Consider the following 22,809-nt stretch of genomic DNA (forward strand, 5'->3'; position numbering starts at 1 on the left):
CCTCATGTGTATATTCTAGCTCTCCAATTAGACTATAAACTCTTATAAGGAAGAAGACCAGTTGCATATACCCTCTACGTATTATATTAAACAAATATTTGAATGCTTATTCTGCTTTAACACGACTTAACATTTTCTGGATGTTACCTGCCTCCTCCCTCTAAAGTAAGCTCCAAGAAGGTATGGACTCTCACTTGTCTTCTTCTTATTATATCCCAAATGCCTGGAACAGCCTAGGCACCCAATGAATATTTGTAGGGTAAAACATACATATACACACACCACATCCAGTGTGGCTGAAGCAAAGTGATGAAGAGTGCAAGGAGCTGATGTCAAAGTGACAGCATACAGCTAGATTTCATATGGTCTTGGAGGCCACCACAAACACCTGTGCCTTTACTGTGAGATTTTTGACCTATTTTAACAGATCTCTCCGGCTTCTCTGTAAATAGATGGTAAGGGAACAAGAATAGAAGGAAGGAAATGAGATAAATGTAACAAAAATAATTCAGGCAAGAGACAGTGATAATTTAGACCAAAGTGTTACCAATTCAAAAAGTGGTGAGAAGTTATCAGATTCTGGGTACATTTTGAAGGGGAAACTGAGAATATCTGTCACGGATTGAATATGGAATGTGGAAAAAAAAGCAAAATCAAAGATGATTATGAATTATATGGACTGGGCAACTACAAGACTGCCATTTACTGAGAGGCAGAACACAGTGGGAAAGGGAAGGTAGCAAGTCAGAAGGCTGCAGGAGAAGAACCAAGAAAGAAAGGTGTCCAAAGAAACTAAGAAATGAAAATGTATAGATACGGGTAAGTTGGATGTAACTATGTGAAAATTGTCTTCTGATTGCTTCTATTTACTCAGGGAAACTGGGGCTGGGACATCAGCAAAAAGTGAGAAAAGGAGAGGAGACACTGGAAATTTGAGAAAACATGAGAATAGGAATGTGTTATGGACCAGGAAAGATTGTCAGGTAGGTCTAAGAGTTTCCTAATGGTATTGGTCATGAATCTAAAGTGAGACTGGGGAGTGCCTGGGTGCTGAGTTGGTTGAGCATCTGACTTCGCCTCAGATCATGATCTTCCGGTTCGTGGGTTCGAGCCCCATGTTGGGCTCTTTGCTGACAGCTCAGAGCCTGGAGCCTGCTTCCAATTCTGTGTCTCCCTCTCTCTCTCTCTCTGCCCCTCTCCTGCTCACATTTTGTTTCTGTCTCTCAAAAATAAATAAATATTAAAAAAAAAATTTAAGTAAGACCAGTAAATAGGTGACTCTTTTTGTCTTCATCCACATGCAGGCCTGGATAAAGTTACGAATGAAGGAAGAAGTAGATCCACACAGGTATGTCGACTGACTTTTGATAAGGGTGTAAAGGCGAGTAAATGAAGAAAGGATAGTCTTTTTAACAAATGGTACTAAAACAATTGGACATATGAACAAAGGGTTTCTAACAATGTCTCACAATCATAAAATTTAACTAAAAATGAACCACAGAACTAAATATAAGGCATAAAAATAAAACCATAAGCCTTCTACAAAGAAACATGGGAGAAAATATTTGTGATGTCATTCTAGTCAATAAGTTCTTAGATATCATATAAAAAGCATGCTCCATAGAAAATTAATAAATTATACTTCAACAAAATGAAATATTTTTGTTCTGTGAAAGACACTGTTAACAGAATAAAAAGAGAGACCATAGACTAGGAGAAAATATAACAAATGATACAAATCTACCAAAGGACTTACATTTAGAATACATGAAAAACTCTCAAAACTCAACAAGAAAACAACAATCATATTTTTAAATGGGCAAAATCTGAGTATTCACTAAAGAAGATATAAAGAGGGCAAATTAGCACATGAAAAATGCTCTGAATCACTCATCTTAAGAAGCATAGAAGTTAAAATCACAAAGGTTAAAACCACTAAACTCCTACTGGAATTGTAAAAATTGAAAACAAAAAAGAAATAAATACTGGGCAAAAAAAGAATTCTTGTATATTACTTGTGAATGTAAACTGCTACAGGCATGTTGGAAAACAATTTCACAGTTCTTTATAACACTAAATGTACAATATGGCAAAACTAAGGTTCACACAAAACTTCATACATGAATGTTTACAGCAGCTTTATTCATAGTCACCAAAAACTAGAAACAACCCACAGATCCATCTACAGGTAAACAGACAAACTGTGGTTCATAATGCAACTGAATACTATATAGCAATAAAGACGAACGAACTACTGATGCTGAAGTTTACCAGAATAAGCCACCCCAAAATATGCCTCTGTTATTCACTGTTCGGCCAGTCTAATTTTTAGGGCCTCAGCCAAAGAACCAAAGATGAGTACAGGAAAAAGATTTTTATTTCCTTAACAATATACGTAACAACAAAGATGAACCGGAAATGCATGATGATGAGTGAAAGAAGCCAGACTGAAACGGCTACGTACTGCATAATTCCAATTATATGATAATCTAAAAAAGCTAAAACTGTAGGGAAAGAGGATCAATGGTTACCAGACATTAGGGGTACACCAGCAAATTTTCTGGAATGATAGAACTCTTCTGTATCCCAATTGCAACAGTGGTAGTAACATAACTCTACATTTGTCAAAACTCTTAGAAGTATACTCCATAAAAGGTGAACTTTACTGTGTATAAATTTAAAAAAGTTTTTTTTAATTAAGAGGTAGATTTAACCAGGGTTTACATTTTGCTGGGCTAATAAAACAGAGGGTAAGATACAGAAAGGACCTGGAATCATTTAAAATAAAAGTGATTTCAATGATGAAACCAGGGAATCTTAGGAAAGGAGAAAAATAGAGGGAGTGAGAGGTAGTAGAAAAGTGTTGGAATCAATAGATTGGTAAATTCTGTTAAACTAGAGACAGAGAAGGTGGTAAAAGGGTTCAAAACAAGTCTCTTCCATATGTGTTATTTTGGTATGTGGACTCTTTTGAGCTGAAGGCAATTAAGACCCTGCAGGGTCAAGAGAACTTTTGCCCTGTCTTAACTACCTCATATATGTGAGGTTTTCATATGTACAAAGTTAGATTTAATTTTCTACTGTTAATCTGTCTTGTGTCAATTTAATTTTTAGACCAGCTAGAAGAATCTTTGAAAGATAGAGAAAAATTTTCCTCTCTGACAGTGGAGATGGAGAATAAGGTGCTTCAGGAGATATTCCACCAGAAGTTTGTATAAATGAACTGATACAGGCAATAAAAACCATAGGCTTCTGTTACTGGATTACAGGATAAATATCTCCTTTTCTTTCCAAAGCAGATTACAATCGGTAAAAAATAAATAAATAAATAAATAAATAAGTAAGTAAGTAAGTAATCTTGTCAGGGTGCCTGGGTGGCTCAATTAAGTGTCCGACTTGAGTCATGATCCTACAGCTCATGGGATCAAGCACAGCATCAGGCTTTGCACTAACAGTGAGGAGCCTGCTTGGGATTTTCCCTCTCTCTCTCTCTGCCCCTCCCCTGCTCATTCTCTCTCTCTCTCTCTCCCTCCCTCCCAATAAATAAACTTAAAAAAAAAATTATCTCGTCAAAAATGTGACTAAAAACTAAAGTTACCAGGAGTGACAAAGTGATGGGGACTGAAGTAGAAGGAGGGAAATGGAGAGGGAGAAAGAGACAGAGAGACAGAGAGACAGAGAGAGAGAGAGAGAGAGAGAGAGAGGGAGGGAGAGAGGGAGGGAGGGAGGGAGGGAGGGAGGGAGGGAGGGAGGGAGGGAAAGGAAGATAAAGCGGGAGAGGGCGATCTTATAGATTAAAATATAATTTTAAAATTTTCACTTCTGGGAGTGCCTAGCTGGCTCAGTTGGTAGAGCATGTGACTCTTGATCTCTGGTCATGAGTTCAAGCCCAACACTGGGGATAGAGATTACTTAAGAAAATAAAAAATAAATTAAAAAAATAAAATTTCCATTTCAGGACAAAATAGAGAAAAGGGGACTGAATTTACCTTCCTGCCTGAAACAACCCAAAACTACACAGAACATATGAAACAATGATTTTCAAGACACTGAACCTCAGACAACAAAGGACAGTGATCCTTAAAAGGCAGAAAGCAAACAAGATGAGCTCTGTGATTGTACAGGTTATGCCTCTAGAGAGTTTACAAGCTCAGGTGCAGGAAGGGAGAACCCAGGCAGAGGCTGACAGATTTCCTGAGTTGAGGAAACAAAACCAAGACTCCAGGAAAACCACTGTAGCTATACTTCACAGGACAGAGCATCAGAGAGGAAAAAACTGCAAAGAACTCCAAAGACTTGCAGAGGGTCTCACTCCAGAATTCAGAAAAGTTCTGATTAGCAAATGTGTCTGAGGAAACTTGTTGAGGCCGGTGAAAAAACTATTTGAAATGATTATCAGGAACACTGTCTGGTACACAGGTCTGGGAATAGTGCCTACTCCTAAAAACCACAGAGGAAAACCTCATATTCCATGAGCATTAGGTAGAGTATTACTGTATAATAAACAATTTCACTGGACTTTGCTCCTGATTCCTGAGAGGTAGCCTCTAAACCCTTGGAATTTCCTGAGTGATAGGACTGTCTGTTATTCAGTGGTGGATCCCTGATAGTCTATGTTAATTTAGTGAATCATAATAGGTCTCTAGATAGTTTATCCTAACAAGATGACCCAAGGTGGGAGCTAGCCATCCTAGAAAGATCAGCCATGTGATAAGAGGATGGGGCTTTGAGGCACATGATATCAGGGGGCTCAAGACTGAGTTCAATCACATGACCAATGACTCAATCATCATGCCTAATAAGGAAACTCCAATAAAAACTCAGGACACAAAAGCTCCAGTGTTTATTCTGTGCATATTGTTATATATCAACATACCAGCAGGGTGACATGTCCCAGAGGGCACAGAAGCTTCTTGGGTGGGGCCCTCCCAGACTTTGTACTCTGTGACTCTTCTCTCCACTGGCCCTGATTTGTATTTCCTTTACTACAATAAAACTGTAATCTATACTATATAGTATAGTATATATACTTTGCTGAGTTCTATGAATAATTCTAGTGAATTATCAAAACTGAGAGAGTAGTGGGAATGCTAACATTTGTATCCAGTTAGTCAGAAGTATGCGTAGCCTGGGACTTGACCCTGGTGTCTGAAGTAACAACAGTCTGGTAAAGAAATGTGCCTTTAATCTGTGAAGTTTGGCCTAATTCCAAATAGGGCCCAAAGTCATTACAAGTACTCCGAAGAGTCTTGCCTTAGTGCTGAGGAATAATCAGCACTACAGTAAACAAGATTTTGGTTCCACTTTACAAATCTTAAAAATCAAGACTTGCAAGAATCAAACTATTTCTAGGTAAATTAACTGCCTTACTTGTAACAGAACTCAAGTTTACAGGAATACAAAAATACTCACCATGCATCAAGGTAAAATCATAATATTTGGCTTCCAATAAAAAATTTAAAAATATCAGGGCACCTGGGTGGCTCAGTCAGTTAAGTGTCCAATTCTTGGTTTTGGCTTGGGTCATGCTCATACTGTTTGTGAGTTCCAGTCCCACATCGGGCTCTGTGCTGATGGTGTGGGTCCTGCTTGGGATTCCCTGTCTCCCTTTCTCTCTGCCCCTCCCTGCTCATTTTCTCTCTCAAAAATAAATAAATAATTCCCTGCTCATGGGTTGGAAGAATAAATATTGTCAAAATGTCAATACTACCCAAAGCTATCTACACATTCAATGCAATCCCAATCAAAATTGCACCAGCATTCTTCTCGAAACTAGAACAAGCAATCCTAAAATTCATATGGAACCACAAAAGGCCCCGAATAGCCAAAGCAATTTTGAAGAAGAAGACCAAAGCAGGAGGCATCACAATCCCAGACTTTAGCCTCTACTACAAAGCTGTCATCATCAAGACAGCATGGTATTGGCACAAAAACAGACACATAGACCAATGGAATAGAATAGAAACCCCAGAAATAGACCCACAAACGTATGGCCAACTCATCTTTGACAAAGCAGGAAAGAACATCCAATGGAAAAAAGACAGTCTCTTTAACAAATGGTGCTGGGAGAACTGGACAGCAACATGCAGAAGGTTGAAACTAGACCACTTTCTCACACCATTCACAAAAATAAACTCAAAATGGATAAAGGACCTGAATGTGAGACAGGAAACCATCAAAACCCTAGAGGAGAAAGCAGGAAAAGACCTCTCTGACCTCAGGCGTAGCAATCTCTTACTCGACACATCCCCAAAGGCAAGGGAATTAAAAGCAAAAATGAATTACTGGGACCTTATGAAGATAAAAAGCTTCTGCACAGCAAAGGAAACAACCAACAAAACTAAAAGGCAACCAACGCAATGGGAAAAGATATTTGCAAATGACATATCGGACAAAGGGCTAGTATCCAAAATCTATAAAGAGCTCACCAAACTCCACACCCGAAAAACAAATAACCCAGTGAAGAAATGGGCAGAAAACATGAATAGACACTTCTCTAAAGAAGACATCCGGATGGCCAACAGGCACATGAAAAGATGTTCAACGTCGCTCCTCATCAAGGAAATACAAATCAAAACCACACTCAGATATCACCTCACGCCAGTCAGAGTGGCCAAAATGAACAAATCAGGAGACTATAGATGCTGGAGAGGATGTGGAGAAACGGGAACCCTCTTGCACTGTTGGTGGGAATGCAAATTGGTGCAGCCGCTCTGGAAAGCAGTGTGGAGGTTCCTCAGAAAATTAAAAATAGACCTACCCTATGACCCAGCAATAGCACTGCTAGGAATTTATCCAAGGGATACAGGAGTACTGATGCATAGGGGCACTTGTACCCCAATGTTTATAGCAGCACTCTCAACAATAGCCAAATGATGGAAAGCCTAAATGTCCATCGACTGATGAATGGATAAAGAAATTGTGGTTTATATACACAATGGAATACTACGTGGCAATGAGAAAGAATGAAATATGGCCTTTTGTAGCAACGTGGATGGAACTGGAGAGTGTGATGCTAAGTGAAATAAGCCATACAGAGAAAGACAGATACCATATGGTTTCACTCTTATGTGGATCCTGAGAAACTTAACATAAACCCATGGGGGAGGGGAAGAAAAAAAAAAAAAAAAGAGGTTAGAGTGGGAGACAGCCAAAGCATAAGAGACTATTAAAAACTGAGAACAAACTGAGGGTTGATGGGGGGTGTGAGGGAGGGGAGGGTGGGGGATGGGTATTGAGGAGGGCACCTTTTGGGATGAGCACTGGGTGTTGTATGGAAACCAATTTGACAATAAATTTCATATATTGGAAAAAAAAATAAAATAAAATAAAAAATAAAAAATAAAAAATAAATAAACATTAAAAAATGTTTAAGGGGCACCTAGATGGCTCAGTCGGTTAAGCGTCCAACTTTGGCTGAGATCATGATCTCATGGTTTGTGAGCTTGAGACCCACATCAGGCTCTGAATCAGCTCAGAGCCCACTTCAGATTCTGCGTCTCCCCCTCTCTTTGCCCTTCCCCTGCTCACGCTTGCTGTCTCTCTCTCTCAAAATAAACATTAAAAAAAAATTTTTTTTTAAATACCAAGCATGCAAAAGCAGGAAAATACAACTCAAAATAAGAGGGGGAGGGTGCCTGGGTGGCTCAGCTGGTTAAGCATCCAACTCTTGATCTTGGCTCAGGTCATGATCTCAGCTCAGGTCGTGATCTCACACTTTGTGAGATGGAGCCCTGCGATGGGCTCTGTGCTGACAGCACAGAACCTGCTTGGGATTCTCTTTCTCCATGTCTCTCCGCCCCTCCTCCACTTGCACATGTGCTCACGCTCTCTCACTCTCTCTCTAAAATAAATAAATAAACTTAAAAAAAAAAAAAAAAGAGGGAGAATTAATCAATGGAAACTGAGCCAGAACTGATAGAGATGTTAGAATTACCAACAAGGACACTATAGTAGTTACTATATATTCCAGATATTCAAAAAATTAAGTACAAGGAGGATATAGAAAAAGACCTAAGTCAAATTTCTAGAGATGAAAATGACAATGTTTGACATAACCCCCCAAAAAAGAGGTACTTGACAGTTTTAACAATGCAAAATAAGATTGTTGAACAATAATAACTGTCCAAAATGAAACACAGAGGGAAAAAAAGGAGTATTAGTGAGCTGTGAAATAATTTCAAGAGCCTAATATGTCTATAACACAGAGTCCTTGAAGGAGAAGAGGGAGAGGAAAGAAAATGTTCTTTGATGAAAATTATAAACTCACAAAAATAAGAAGCTCAACGAACTCCAAGTATAAGAAACATGGGGAAAAAAAAAACAACAACCCTATATCAAGGTACATAATCAAAGTGCTCAAAACCAGTGATAAAAAGAAACACCTTAGAGCAACCAGAGAAGGAAAAAGCATTATATACAGAGGAACAAAGAGGGAAAATAAAGTCCTCGTCTGAAACAATGCAAACCAGAAGAAACAGTAGAGCGAGTATTATTCATCTTTAAGGCACTCAAAGAATACAACTATCAACCTAGAATTCTACATCCAGCAAAAATATCTTTCAAATATGAAGGTAAAATAAAGATGTTAGAAATATAAATGCTGAATTCCTCACCAGCAGACCCACACTACAAGAAATGTTACAGGAAATCTTTCAGGCAGAAGGGAAATGACACCAGATGGAAATACAGATTTATACAAAGAAATGAAGATCACTGGAAATGGCAACTACATAAGTAAAGCTACAAGAGCTTTTCTTATTATTTAAATCTCTTTAAAAGATAACTGAAACTACAACTACAACGGCAAGACAGAGTGAGGAAATAAATCCAGTCCCAAAAAGCAAGTAAAAAGCTGGGTAAATGTTGTTTTTTTTTTTTTTAAGTTTACTTATTTATTTTGAGAAAGAGAGAATGAGTGGGGAATAAGCAGAGAGAGGAGAGAGAATCCCAAGTAGGTTCTGCACTGTCAGTGCGGAGATCATGACCTGAGCCAAAATCAAGAGTTGGATGCTTAACTGACTGAGCCATCAAGGTGCCCCTGGGTAAATGGTTTTTTAAAACACAATCATTACAATGCTCTGGAATTAGAACAAAAGCATATAACACACTGAGATGTGTTTCTTCATGAAAACTACCGAACTTCAAGCAAGAACAGTAGAGCTGAGTCTGTGATCTTCTTGCTTGGGCCTGTGCCCTAGCCTTCTTAGGTAGTTCAAGGTAGTCTATGAAATAAGCTCTGCTACTTGAAGGATCTTACTTGATTTGGAGTGGTGTCAGCTACAGTGGTAATTTCAATGGTTAGTGAAAAGGGAGGGCCAGCAGCTCAGTTAGCCTGAGGTTTGAGGTAAGTAATGAGCAGGCACATTAGCCAAAGATTTAATGAGGAGTTCTGGGAGGTGAGATAGCCATAGAGAGCTTCATAAACTCTCCAAATACCCAGAATTGTCCTTAGTCGATGCACACATACAGCAGAGCCTGTGCATGTGCAAAGGAATATGGGAGATCCTAGCAGAAAGGAAACAAAGTATGAATCCCAGTCCATACACAGATTTATCATAAAAGAATGAATGACTTACTGGCTTGAGATATTTGAACACAATCTCTGACCAATCTTGGGCTAAACAATAAGCTACACAGACAAAGAGGACACCTCTATGATGGCAAGCTTAAAATAAAAACAAAATAGAATGCTAGGTGCTTTAATTGTACATTACCTCTAGTCCTCACAATAATCCTGCAAGGTCACTTAGATAGTAAGTGTATATATAATCAAGGGCTGAAATCCTGTACTGTTTCACTCAAAAGCTCCATATATTTTCCAAAGAATATATGTATGTTTTTCGTTTCCTACAGCATAAATCTTCACCTGCCTGAAGCAGCAGAGGTATGGCTGTTAACAAAAAATGAAATCCTTCTCTTCCTTCTCCTGTACAAATCCCAGTAAGAAAAAAGTAGATAAAAATTCCCAACTTACTGCAAGAAGATTCATGATGGTATGTCCCGTCTCTCCAAACAATGGCTTCCGAAATCTGACACTGAACAGTGGGCATGGATAAACTATGGAAATGAAAAATAATCAGACTAAACTTGACAGCTTAAAATTTTGGCAAAAGAGGTATCAAAGTTCATAAAGTTTTCAAAATGTAACTGTAATAAAGCATATGAAATTTAGGGCTCAAAAGTATTTAGCATGGTAGCATCACAGACAAATTCTGAGCCTTCTACAATAAATACCAAAGTAAATATTCTGATGACCAGATAAGCTTTTTGATGCAGCTTTCTCCAAAAAGAACTATAACATCTTAGGAAGCACTCTTCTTCAAACTGGATTAATATGATCCAGGAAACAAACCTCTTCTAATTCCTCTGTATTCATTCTTATACTTCTCCCAACCAGGATCCTCCTTAGAAAAGCCAAACATGAGGTGGCCTATTAACTCGCTTACTTATTCCTTGAACTTTATGGAGTGAACTACCTATATAAGACAGGAAGATATACAAGTTCTTTCCTCTGGATACAACCCACTCCTTTCCCTACTTCATCTGGATAATTCAAATGCCTCTTTCACAATTCAGTCCAGAAACACTTTGTTCTAAGAAATATTTCTTATCCAACTCCTTCATTCTTGGTGAAGTTAGAGTCCATCTTCAAGCTCCAAAAGAACTTTGTTAACTTTGAGCATGTGTTTTAACACAATATACTACTATAATCATGATTTCTGTATGTCTTTCTTACAAAGGTTTCTAAGAGCCTGTAACATATCTTAGCTATTTCTGAATTCACAGGATTTGTTATAAATGGTAGGCCTTTATTAAATTCTTATTGAATGAGCAAGGGAAAGAATGAAGTTGACTTGCTGAAAACATAAAATATACTGTTTTATAGTTTACAAAATAAGTTTTCATTATCGTTTTTGATCCTCTTAACAACCTTACATACTTACAGCTCGAGTCACTTGCCCAAAGTTACAGAGCTGGTAATTCACAGAGTTAAGAATCTTACTCAAATGGTCTGATTCCTAGACCTTGCAAGTTTGATTAGGTGAAGGTGTAAGGTTTTAAAAAAAGCTTGCATTTAGGCCTTAATGTCTTAAAACTCCCAACTTAGTTGTACTGCTACCACCATGAGCAAAAAAGCTCTTCTACTGCTCACTTTACCTAAAGTGATCTCTATACCATTAGTTTCCAGTATGTGTTACCTTATGCAAAATACAATTTGTCATACTATTTTCCAATAAAATTACCAAAAAATGTTCACTATAGATACTCTAAAAAGTCACTTGTTAAATTCCAATTCATTTTTTCTGAAGATGAGCATATATTTATCAATGAACTATATAAAACCAGTAAGTCTACAAGGTAATAAATAATCACTAATTTCCTCAGTAGAGATTTTTAGTCCTTCACATTAGAGTCAAAATAAGTAAACACAATGGCCAAATTTAGCTTAGCTGTGTCAAAAGATTTCTGCTGAACTATATCACTGGGGGAGGGGGGGTTGCAGGCAAGGGGGGAATCTGAATATTTCAGGTCTTTATTTAGTCATCATGTCTTGGTCATATGGTGTAAAAGAAGCTATTTTACTACTTACGCCGATATTCAGCTCCAAGTCTCAACATTAGTCGGATGGGAAACACTTTAGCCCAAGGAGTTTCCCATTTCTGGATGAGAATCCCAAACAAGTAAGGTGGGGTTGGGAGTACCAGGTCTTGCAGTGACTGGTAGGTAGATGTCACATATAAGAATCCACCATGTTCTTTGCTGCCAAGGAAACTCTGACTGAAGAAGGAATGTCCCAAGCTGCCCACAACATTTCCTAAAACAAAAAAGCTCATTAATTACTCCTCATCAATAAATCGATTATATTTTTTATAATCATTATTACTTAACACTGGGCCACACACTACCAAACACTAATTCCCAACCTTTCACTAAACATGAAAGACCCATGTTTACAAAGTTTTTAAAATAAATGATATTTATTAAATGAAAATTTGTTTTCCAATTTTATAAGGGCCTCTGGTGAGCATAAAATAGCTTATATTATCACACTGTAGAAGTCTGTCTAGCTAAAAGTAAAAAATATTAATGTCTTCCTTAGATTGTACAGCTTTACTGTATGAACTGTATATATGAGACTTTTAGAGGTCTCAGGATAAGAATTATTGCCTCAAAAGTCATGAAAAAAATGTTAAGACTAGGTACCTGCTCTCACAGAGCTTACAATCTCATTGGGTGAATAAAGTCCATTCATGAACACAATGAATTAAGATAATAAGTACAGTTTTGTATGAGACATTAAAGGAAGAAAATCTATGGAGAAGGTAAGATTCATGCTTTGTACTTCTGGGTGAGACAAATATGAAACGTAACTTAGGGCTTATTTAAATTCATATTAGTTTTTTTGTCTACTAAGCACCTTCTAATTCAAACATTTTTTAATGAAACAGTGACAAATCAGCTTTCATTAAGGAGACATTCTCCTCAGTTTAGAATTACAAAAAAGCAAAAAAACTTCCCAACAGGAGCTGTTCCATAATGGAATAGTAGACATGTTCCCTAGATATGTACAAGCTCCCTCTGATATCTCTGAAAGAAATAACAGCAAATACAGAGATCCTCACCAGAAAACTTAATGCTTCCTTTCCTTGAAAACTACTGTCTACTCATGCAACAGTTCAGTGATGGGTCACAGAATCCTTGAGTGAAGTAGGAAGCTATGTTGACAGCAGGGTCCGCAGGTGAAGGGAACACCTCCCCACAAAACTCACAGAAGCCTTGTGGCTGAGAGCCATGTTCACCTGCACATTATCATCTGCCAAATATATTTAGGGGCAGTACTCTTGCCCGAGGATTAACCAAATCTGGCTGCACGTTTGAGCTGCTGGGCCAGATCTATAAAAACAAAAAAATCCCCGTATCAAGGAAGGAGTATGTACTCTGGAAAAAAAAAAAAAATTCACAGATTGTGGAGTCACAGAAATATGGGTTTGAATACTAGTTCAATTACTATTATGTGATTTGGGGGCAAGTTATTTGACTTCTGTGAGCTTCAACGTCTGTGTAAAATGGGGGATTATAAATTTCAGACCTGTTGTGAAGAATAAATGATGGAATATATGTAAAATGCCTAACAGTACATGGTACTGTGTTCTCAAAAAATTATAACTATTATTGTTATAATGCACATATACATATAATGATTAGCCAAACATTACAGAATTTTCTTTGCTTTATCAAAAATTTTAGAATAAGGTCTGTATAAATTTTCATCTTTTAACTTGGAGTAGGGGAAGAATGGGAGATAAAAGAGATGGAAGTTTTTTTTTTCTGCCCACAATGGACAGTACACAATAGCATTCCTCTAAAGTTCTAATGAGAGTATAATATTTGTTTCGTAAGACTGCCCTAGTGCATACAACTCAAAGGTGACAACTATGTTGGCTTGGCCCACAAGGCATTCATTCATTATTCCTTTGGCATTTCTTTTTTTTTTTTTTTTTAATGTTTTTATTTATTTTTGAAGGAGAGAGAGACACAGCATGAGTGGGGGAGAAGCAGAGAGAGAGGGAGACATAGAATTTGAAGCAGGCTCTAAGCTGTTAGCACAGAGCCCGACGTGGGGCTTGAACTCATGAACTGTGAGATCATGACCTGAGCCAAAGTCGGACGCTTAACCGCCTGAGCCACCCAGGCGCCCCAGCATTTCTTTATTAGAGACTGGAATCTATTACTGGTTATTTTTCCACAGATATTTATTCCCTTTTTGCTTCTACAACCTAACAACCTACTCCTCCTCATCCCATATCCCAATCAAATTCAGATTCGTCACTATGCTCCTTTATATTATAAAATATTTGTTATCCTTTAAGCATCTACTTTCTTTAAAAAAAATTTTTTTAACGTAAATCTCTATCAATCCTAATGAGTGATTTAATTTAGACTCTCATTTACCATCTCATCTAAAAACAAGTAGCATTTCACAGGTGTTAATACCGACAAAAATAAAACACTGGGTAAGAGAATTCGACAAAGATAAGCTTTCACTGAAAACTTAATCCGGGGCTCTTGAACTCATAAAGCCTGTTATATGTTTGTTTACACAGGTACTTCTCTATGGGAACATTCAATACAATGAATCCACTGAATTAATTCTATACACCCCAAGACCACTGAAGAATCCATATAAATAAAATAGATACCAATTCATGCTTCTGTGTTTAAATGACCTGGCAAGGATGTCAAAGGTTTTGTACCAATAGTTTACAAGGCAATTTTACATGGCCTTAACCAGATAATCATCAGATCAGTGCCACTAGGTTAACAGAGCAGGTATCATTTCCCTGAACTTTGGGATTTTCATTTTACACATGAAGAAACTGAAGCTTAGGAGTGGAAGTGAAGTGACTTGCAATATCATAACTGTCTTTAAAAGTATATAGTAATTTCCAATTTTCCATCTTAATCTGTAATTTAAACTTTGTTTTTCAAAGTGCTTGCAAAGAACTATCTTTAAATTCAATTCAAAAACAACTTAAATATCTATGCAACAACAGCTTCCTTTTGTTTCAAAGCATATTTATCAATCCTCACAACTAACTCAAATGGAGTCTTAAAGAAAGAACTATGAGGAAAAGGAACCCCATCCTTCCCAGCCCCCGCCAATTTTAAAAACAAGGGCCTTCCCCTCACACCCCTCTCCCCTCCCTTTTCTTTTTAATCAGGAACCAGCCAACGGCCAGGGCCTCACTGGGGCAGGGACACCCTGGGATGAGTTTCTCTGGGGCTTTATTTTGTTTTGTAGATGGTTTTTTCTCCCACAGTGGGGCTGCGGAGGGGTGGGGGCTTTACAGTCCTGCCCCGTCTCACTGCACTCTCTTCCCAACCCTACCCCTATTTTCGGTGATTTTTGTGTGAGAATATTAATATTAAAAATAAAATCAGAGAGGAGCGCCTGAGTGACTCAGTCGGTTGAGCGTCCAGCTTCAGCTCAGGTCATGATCCCACAGTTTGTGTGTTCAAGCCTGTGTCAGGCTCTGTGCTGACAGCTCGGAGCCTGTAGCCTGCTTGGATTCTGTGTCTCCCTCTCTGCCCCTCCCCCACCTGCAATTGTTTCTCTCTCTCTCAAAAATAAACATTTAAAAAAACTTTTAATAAAAAGATAAAATCAGAGAAAAAAATTCCGAACAAATGCCTCACTTATTTTAAGAAATATTAATATTCATGAATATTAACATAACTAAACATCAAAAGAATTTAAATAGTCCCTTGGTGTTGTTTGTAATACAGTAAACCAAAATTAAGCATGAGTACTTCATTAAAGGTCATTTCCTCAGTTTAGAGCATCTGTGAGATTTACTATGTAACTTCAAAAAGTTCAAGTGGCAGTTTATTGCTTTTTTAAAACATGGGATTTAGAGATATAGCTGAATTCAAACCTGAGTTCAGCCATTTATCATGTATTTGATCTTTGGCAAGTTACTTATGCCCTCAGTGCCTCTCAGTTTCCTCATACGTAAAACTGGGACAAGAACAAGAAGAATCTCACAGAGTTCTAGTTGAGAAGAAATCAAACAGTGCACAGAAAGCAATGAATATACGGCCTAGCATGTAGTAAGTGCTCAATAAATACAAGATATTAGTCTTAAATCACCTCTTCATAAATAATTCCATATTACTTCTCATTGGCTGAAAAATTACTTGCAAAGCAGCAATACCATGGCTCCTCTGCTCATAGAAAGATACAAAATTAATTAACCAAAACGATTCACAAGTAATTGCAAAAAGAGACTAAAAATCTGAACCATGATACAACATTCTTTAACTGGAAAAACAACGCAAAAATATTACTGATGATGAAAACACCAATGAAGTTCTTCCTTCTCTGGAAACACACTTGTTAGGAAACGTTTTTTATTTTTGTTTTTCTTATATTACAGATAAAAAAGTGACTTGCTTTAGAAATACTAAAGATTATAAGCAGTATAATTTTTATGGCCATGAGAAATAACAGCAAGCCACTAAAATCTGAAACAATTACTGGACACTGACTGATCAATCAAGCATTTACCATATAACATGTACTGCTAGAACTGGTCCAAAAAAGAGATACATATAATAAAATATTTTCTAATATGCACAAAAGACTTCCAGTCATTTCACAAACATTTATAGGATACCAATCATGTTTTTATAAATGTTTTATCAATTATTTATATTCTTTGACAGACTATTTAAAAATCTTTTCCCCCCCTCCTCTAATTCACCTATAATTTTTCTTCTAAATACTTGTGGGGATAGAAAATTGGCAAGAGACGGTGGTTTAAAAATATCTAAACACATCTTTTCTAACTTAATAGTGAGTATGCATATATATTCTTAGATTGAGATAAACTTCCACATTAAAAAATAAAAGATCAAACTCCATTGTATTTGAGGCCTATAATTTTATTAGTGACATTACACAATTATTAAAAATAAAATTCATAGATGAATGAAATTTATTAATAACATTCAAATTAATAATATAGTACTTTAAAGTTTACTTTGCCTTTTGATAAACCTATGTAAGAAATTTAAATTAACCAAAAGTTTATCTGGGTTAACTCAGGTGACCACGATTTAAAGATACAAAGTAAGGAAGATTTTAGAAACAGAATAGGTGGCAAGGAGAAATGGCAGAGAGTGGCAAAGAGAAAAAAAAAAAATTTTTGTTTTTAAAGATATGAAATTTCCCAAGTAATCTGCTTGAGTGACCCATGGTATTTCTTTCTCAAGGACCAGAAACACTGGGCCTCAGAAACACTCTTTGGTTGACCTCAAAAGTATTTTACTCTAGTCTCCAAGTCCCAAAGGGAACAAGAAGTGAGAAATAATAAGCACAGCATTTTTATTAACAGAAGTGTTCTCTGAAGACTCCTTTCCTCCAGGTACTTTTCCATCAAATGACAAAAAAAGCACCAACGTAGCTAAAGCAAACTAAGGAATAGGAAGAGAAAGGTCAAAGAAATCTTTAGGGATTGATCATATAAGTGACATCATGTCAATTTATTGATTCCTTCAATCCACAGGTTTTGTTTGTTTGTTTGGTTTTAATTAAGCTTATCCAATGTGCCAGACTGTTCTAAAGACTGGTACGCAGAATTGAGCAAGACAGGTAAGTCTTGTCCTCATAGAGCTTATTTTCGAAAGGAGGAAGACAAACAACATCAGTTAGTAAAACCAGTGATAAATATTTTGAAGAAAATACAACAAGGCAAGTAATGTAAAAGATGATGAAGGGAGGGAAGAGAGTATTTCTTTAGCCAAGAGGTTCAGGGAAAAATCCTTTGAGGCAGAAACATTTGAGAACAGACCCAAATGAAGAGAAGGCACCAACCAGTAAAGATCTGTAAAGAACAACATTCCAGGTCTGGAAACAGTAAGTGCAAAAGCCAAGGTATTAGACTGATTGATGGGTTCAAAGGTCACAAAGGTGATCAATGTAGCTAAAGCAAACTAAGGAGTAGTAAGACACAAGGTCAAAGAAGTCTTTAGGAACTAGATCATATAAAATCTTGCAGGCCAAAGGCATTTGGAGTTTATTCTAATTGTAGTGGGAAGCCACTGGAAGGTTTAAGGCAGCTTCAATTGTGCCTTCACACCCATGACTATACTATATAAAAATCCTCTCAATTCTCAAGGATTAGATTTAGGATACCCAAGGAACAGCTGAGAGACGATAAACATATCTGCAAACATAAAATTGCAAATGACTGAAAGGGAACAAAAAGCAATTTTCAAAGGTGAAAATGACTTAACTTACAAGGTTAATATTTACATTCTGTGTTTATAATTTTAATTGTCTTCTTGCTTTGTTCCAAAGTTAAATCTAAATGCTAAAAATTAATAGCAGTGTACGGGGCACCTGGGTGGCTCAGTCAGTTGGGCGTCTGACTTTGGCCCAGGTCATGATCTCACAGTTTGTGGGTTCGAGCCCCGCATCGGGCTCTGTGCTGACAGCTCAGAGCCTGGAGCCTGCTTCGGATTCTGTGTCTCCCTCTCTCTCTGCCCCTTTCCTACTCACAGTCTGTCTCTCTCCTCTCTCAAAAATAAACAAACATTGAAAAAAAATAGCAGTGTAAACCTTAGTATGTCAGTGTAAATATTAATTCATATTAATATATTCTTAATAAGTTTTTTGAAAACAGAATGTGCCCCAGGATCCAGCACAAAAAGCAAAGGAAAATTACCCAAAACAACAGTTCAGAGATATTGAAGACTGAGTTCAGAGGCTCCAACATCAAAAAGGAAGAAGACAATGTCGGGAATGAAACAGAAGTAATATTCAGAGATAATTACCTAGAGTTTTCCAAATTAAAGAAATGTGTTTTCAGATGAAAAGTACACTTTCAGTACTCAGCAGTAAAAATAAAACTAAATCCACATACATGTACACATACAGATCAATAGAATAGAGAAAGAGACCCATATACAGAATATAAACTAATATTCAAAAACAGTATCAAGGTAATTGTCAAAATGATGGTATTTTTAAGTTTATATGTATTTTGAGAGAGAGAGCACAAGCAGGGGGGGGGGGCAAGAGAGAGGACTGCAAGCAGGCTCCTCGTTGTCAGCACAGAGCCTGACGCCGTGGCTTAAACCCATGAACCGTGAGATCACGACCTGAGCTGAAATCAGTCGCTTAACCGACTGAACCAACCAGGCGCCCCCCAAAAATAGTCTTTTTAACAAATGGTGTTGAACAACTGGATGCCCATAAACAAAAAAAAAACAAAAAAAAAAAACCCCAAAACAATAAAACTTAGAGCCTTACCTCTATAGGAGCCGAGGACAGGCTGCCCTAAGATGGGCCTTTGGCATGAAGATTATCTTAAGTTAACAAGCAATTAAAACCCAGCAGGTTCAGGAATAGCTCTTTACCTCCCTACAACTGCCTACAAAAAAATTAAATACGGGCACCTGGGTCGCTCAGTCAGCTAAGCATCTGACTCTTGATTTCCACTCAGGTCATGATCTGTTTGTGGGTTCCTGCCCTGCCTCGGGCTCAGTGCTGATGGTACAGAGCCTGCTTGGGATTCTGTCTCCCTCTCTCTCTGTCCCTCCTCTGCTTGCTCTCTAGCTCTCTCAAAATAAATAAAAATGAACTTAAAAAAAATTAAATAAAGGACCTGGTCTGGGAAGAGAGCTATCACCATAGATAACTTGATACTCTGAACTAGGTATTGGATGATAGGGAGGAACCTACCAAGGCTTGTTTGATGGAAGTTCTTTGTGTCCCATTGTTTCTGAGTGGCGGAGCAAACGTTTGAAACATTTACTCTTTTTCATCTCCCTGTGAATTGCATTCCTTTCCTTTGAAGTTCCAGATCCCTACTACTCCTTTCTCCTTAGTTCAGAATGACATATATACTTCATTTTGCCTATCTTTGCAATTTCCAAGTCTGTGTGGAAATTAAAAATCTAACCAAAGAGGTGAAAAATCTATACACTGAAAACTATAGAAAGCTTAGGAAAGAAATTGAACAAGACATAAAAAAAAATGCAAAAACATTCCATGCTCATGGATTGGAAGAACAAATATTGTTGAAATGTTAATACTACCGAAAGCAATCTACATATTCAAAGCAATCCTTATCAAAATAACACCAGCATTCTTCACAGAGCTACAACAAACAATCCTAGAATTTGTGTGGAACCAAAAAAGACCCTGAATAGCCAATGCAATCCTGAAAAAGAAAACCAAAGCTGGAGGCATCACAATCCTGGACTTTAAAATGTATTACAAAGCTGTAATCATCAAGACAGTATGGTACTGGCACAAAAACAGACACTCAGATTAATGGAACAGAATAGAGAACCCAGAATATGGACCCACAAACGTATGGCCAACTAATCTTTGACAAAGCAGGAAATAATATCCAATGGAATAAAAACAGCCTCTTCGGCAAACAGTGCTGGGAAAATTGGACACTGACACGCAGAAGAATGAACCTGGACCACTTTCTTACAGCATACACAAAAATAAACTCAAAATGGATGAAAGAACTAAATGTAAAACAGGAAGCCATCAAAATCATAGAGGAGAAAGCAGGCAAAAATCTCTTTGACCTCGGCCGCAGCAACTTCTTACTCAACACGTCTCCAGAGGCAAGGGAAACAAAAGCAAAAAATGAACTATTGGGACCTCATCAAGATAAAAAGCTTCTGCACAGCAAAGGAAACAATCAGCAAAACTAAATGGTAAACCAATGGAATGGGTGAAGATATTTGTAAATGACATGTCAGATAAAGGGTAAGAATCCAAAATCTATAAAGAACTTATCAAACTCAACACCCAAAAAACAAATAATCCAGTGAAGAAATGGGCAAAAGACATGAATAGACACTTTTCCAAAGAAGACATCCAGATGGCCAACTGACACATGAACAAATGATCAACATTACTCATCATCAGGGAAATGCAAATCAAAACCACAATGAGATACCACCTCACACCTATCAGAATGGCTAACATTAACAACTCAGGCAACAACAGATGTTGGTGAGGATGTGGAGAAAGAGGAACCCTTTTGCACTGCTGGTGGGAATGCAAACTGGTGCAGCCACTCTGGAAAACACTATGGAGGTTCCTCAAAAGATTAAAAATAGAACTACCCTATGGCCCAGCAATTGCACTATTAAGTATTTATCCAAAGGATACAGATGTGCTGTTCAAAGGGGCACATGCATCCTAATGTTTATAGCAGCGCTACTGACAGTAGCCAAAGTATAGAAAGAGCCCAAATGCCCATTGGCTGATGAATGGATAAAGAAGATGTGGCATACAACAGAGTATTAGCAATCAAGAAGAATGCAATCTTGCCATCAGCAACAACGTGGATGGAACTAGAGTGTACTATGCTAAGCGAAATTAGTCAGAGAAAGACAAATATCATAATGACTTCACTCATATGAGGACTTTTAGACACAGAACAGATGAACATAAGGGAAGGGAAGCAAAAATAATATAAAAACAGGGAGGGGGACAAAACATTAGAGACTCTTAAATATAGAGAACAAACTGAGGGTTGCTGGAGGGATTGCAGGTGGGAACATGGGCTAAATGGGCAGGGGCATTAAGGAAGATGAGCACTTGTGATGAGCACTGGGTGTTATATGTAGGGGATGAATCACTGGGTTCTACTCCTGAAATCATTATTGCACTATGCTAACTAGCTTGGATATAAATAAAAATAAATAATAAATTACTTAAAAAAATAAATTTTTAAAAATAAAAACAGCCCAGATAATCTAGAAAAAAAATTAGTGAAATGCAAATCATAATGAATACTATTTTATACTCACCAGATGAGCAAAAATTAAAACTCTGATGATATCAAATGTTGGCAACTCTTATATACTAGGGATGGGGACAGGTAGGCATAATTGGTAAACTACTCTGGGCAACAGTTTAACATCATCTAATAAAGCTGAAGATATCCATACCCTACAAACCAGCAATTCTACTAAGTGTACATGTACAAAAATTTTGGAGAACATGTCTGAATAATAATAAACTGGTGAGAACAGCAAATTATCCATCAGGAGAATAAATTGTGGTAAATTTATATAAGAGGTATAAAACAGTAGCTGCAAATGAAATGAACTAGAACACTAGAGCTATGAACATATGCCAGAAACATATGGTGGAATGAAAAAAGCAACCCACATAAAATATATACAGTGTGATACCATTTGTATAAAGTTTAAAAACATGCAAAACAATGTATTATAATCTTGTGATAAAATTACAGAGAAAAGCATGAAAACTACTAACACAAGACTGATGACAGTGGTTACCTAAAGGTTAGGAAAGTTTAGAGGGAAGATGTAATCAAGATTGGTCACTGATCAATGCTTCAAGGGGTTGGTCATTATTTCCTAAATTGGGTATTTTGTTTATGGGTGTTTATTTTGTTATTTTGCTTTATAACTTCCAAAATTATTTTTAAAATATATTTAAATGCTTTTATATACACCAAATAATTTTTTAAAGGTAAGTAAAAAAGTTCAGAAGAAGAGATTACTTCTATCTGGGAGGATTATTAGGGAAGAGTTCATGAAAAAAAGTCATCTCTGAGTAAGGCTTAAGACAACTGAGGGGCACCTGGGTGGCTCAGTTGGTTAAGCCTCCAACTCTTGATTTCAGCTCAGGTCATGATCTCACAGTTCATGAGTTCAAGCCCTACACTGGGCTCTGCGTTGACAGTGCAGAGCCTGCTTGGTTTTCTTTCTCTCTTCCTCTCTCTCTACCCCTTCCCCACAGAAGCTCCCTCTATCCCAAAATAAATAAACTTATTTTATTCTGAAGGCAATATAAGGCTCATTAAAAGTTTTGAGTAAGAGAGGGAAACAACCAAACATTAACTCTAGAAATAATAATCTGGTAGATACAATTCTCATTTCATTCAAATACATGTTCTGAATGTCTATCTGCAAAAATCAAGTACAAAAGATAGAAGAAGGGTGGGGAGATGGCAAGAAACAATATATAATCTAGAATCTCCCATGGCATTATAATAACCAGAAGGCATGCTTAAAGTCTCAGAATGTTATTACTCACAAAATGTAATTTTCCCTCTCACTTTGGAAAGCATAAGCAACTATGCATGACAAAAAAATTATATGTTAAATAAGAAACACATATATACACATTATTATCAAATATATATAGATTAAAAATACATAGGAAATTGTAAAGAAAGTTCATTCAAGGGCTTCTAAGACTTTTTTTTTATACTTTTTTTAATGTTTACTTTTGAG

At 37.1% G+C, this 22,809-nt stretch overlaps 1 protein-coding gene across 3 annotated transcripts in view; it reads right to left on the bottom strand.

The window, feature by feature from the left end:
* ZFYVE9 (zinc finger FYVE-type containing 9) overlaps window positions 1–22,809 on the bottom strand; it is a 140,780-nt gene that overhangs the window by 45,184 nt on the left and 72,787 nt on the right. For all 3 annotated transcript variants that reach the window (XM_019449299.2, XM_019449298.2, XM_019449297.2), the window contains 2 exons: window positions 11,594–11,818; window positions 9,977–10,059 (listed from right to left, as the gene is read on the bottom strand). In XM_019449299.2, the coding sequence (XP_019304844.2) occupies window positions 9,977–10,059; window positions 11,594–11,818 (308 nt within the window). The remainder of the gene's footprint in view (window positions 1–9,976; window positions 10,060–11,593; window positions 11,819–22,809) is intronic.

Source organism: Panthera pardus, unplaced genomic scaffold, assembly GCF_024362965.1.
Source record: "Panthera pardus isolate Hobbes unplaced genomic scaffold, ASM2436296v1 HiC_scaffold_11, whole genome shotgun sequence".
Taxonomy (NCBI): Eukaryota; Metazoa; Chordata; class Mammalia; order Carnivora; family Felidae; genus Panthera; species Panthera pardus.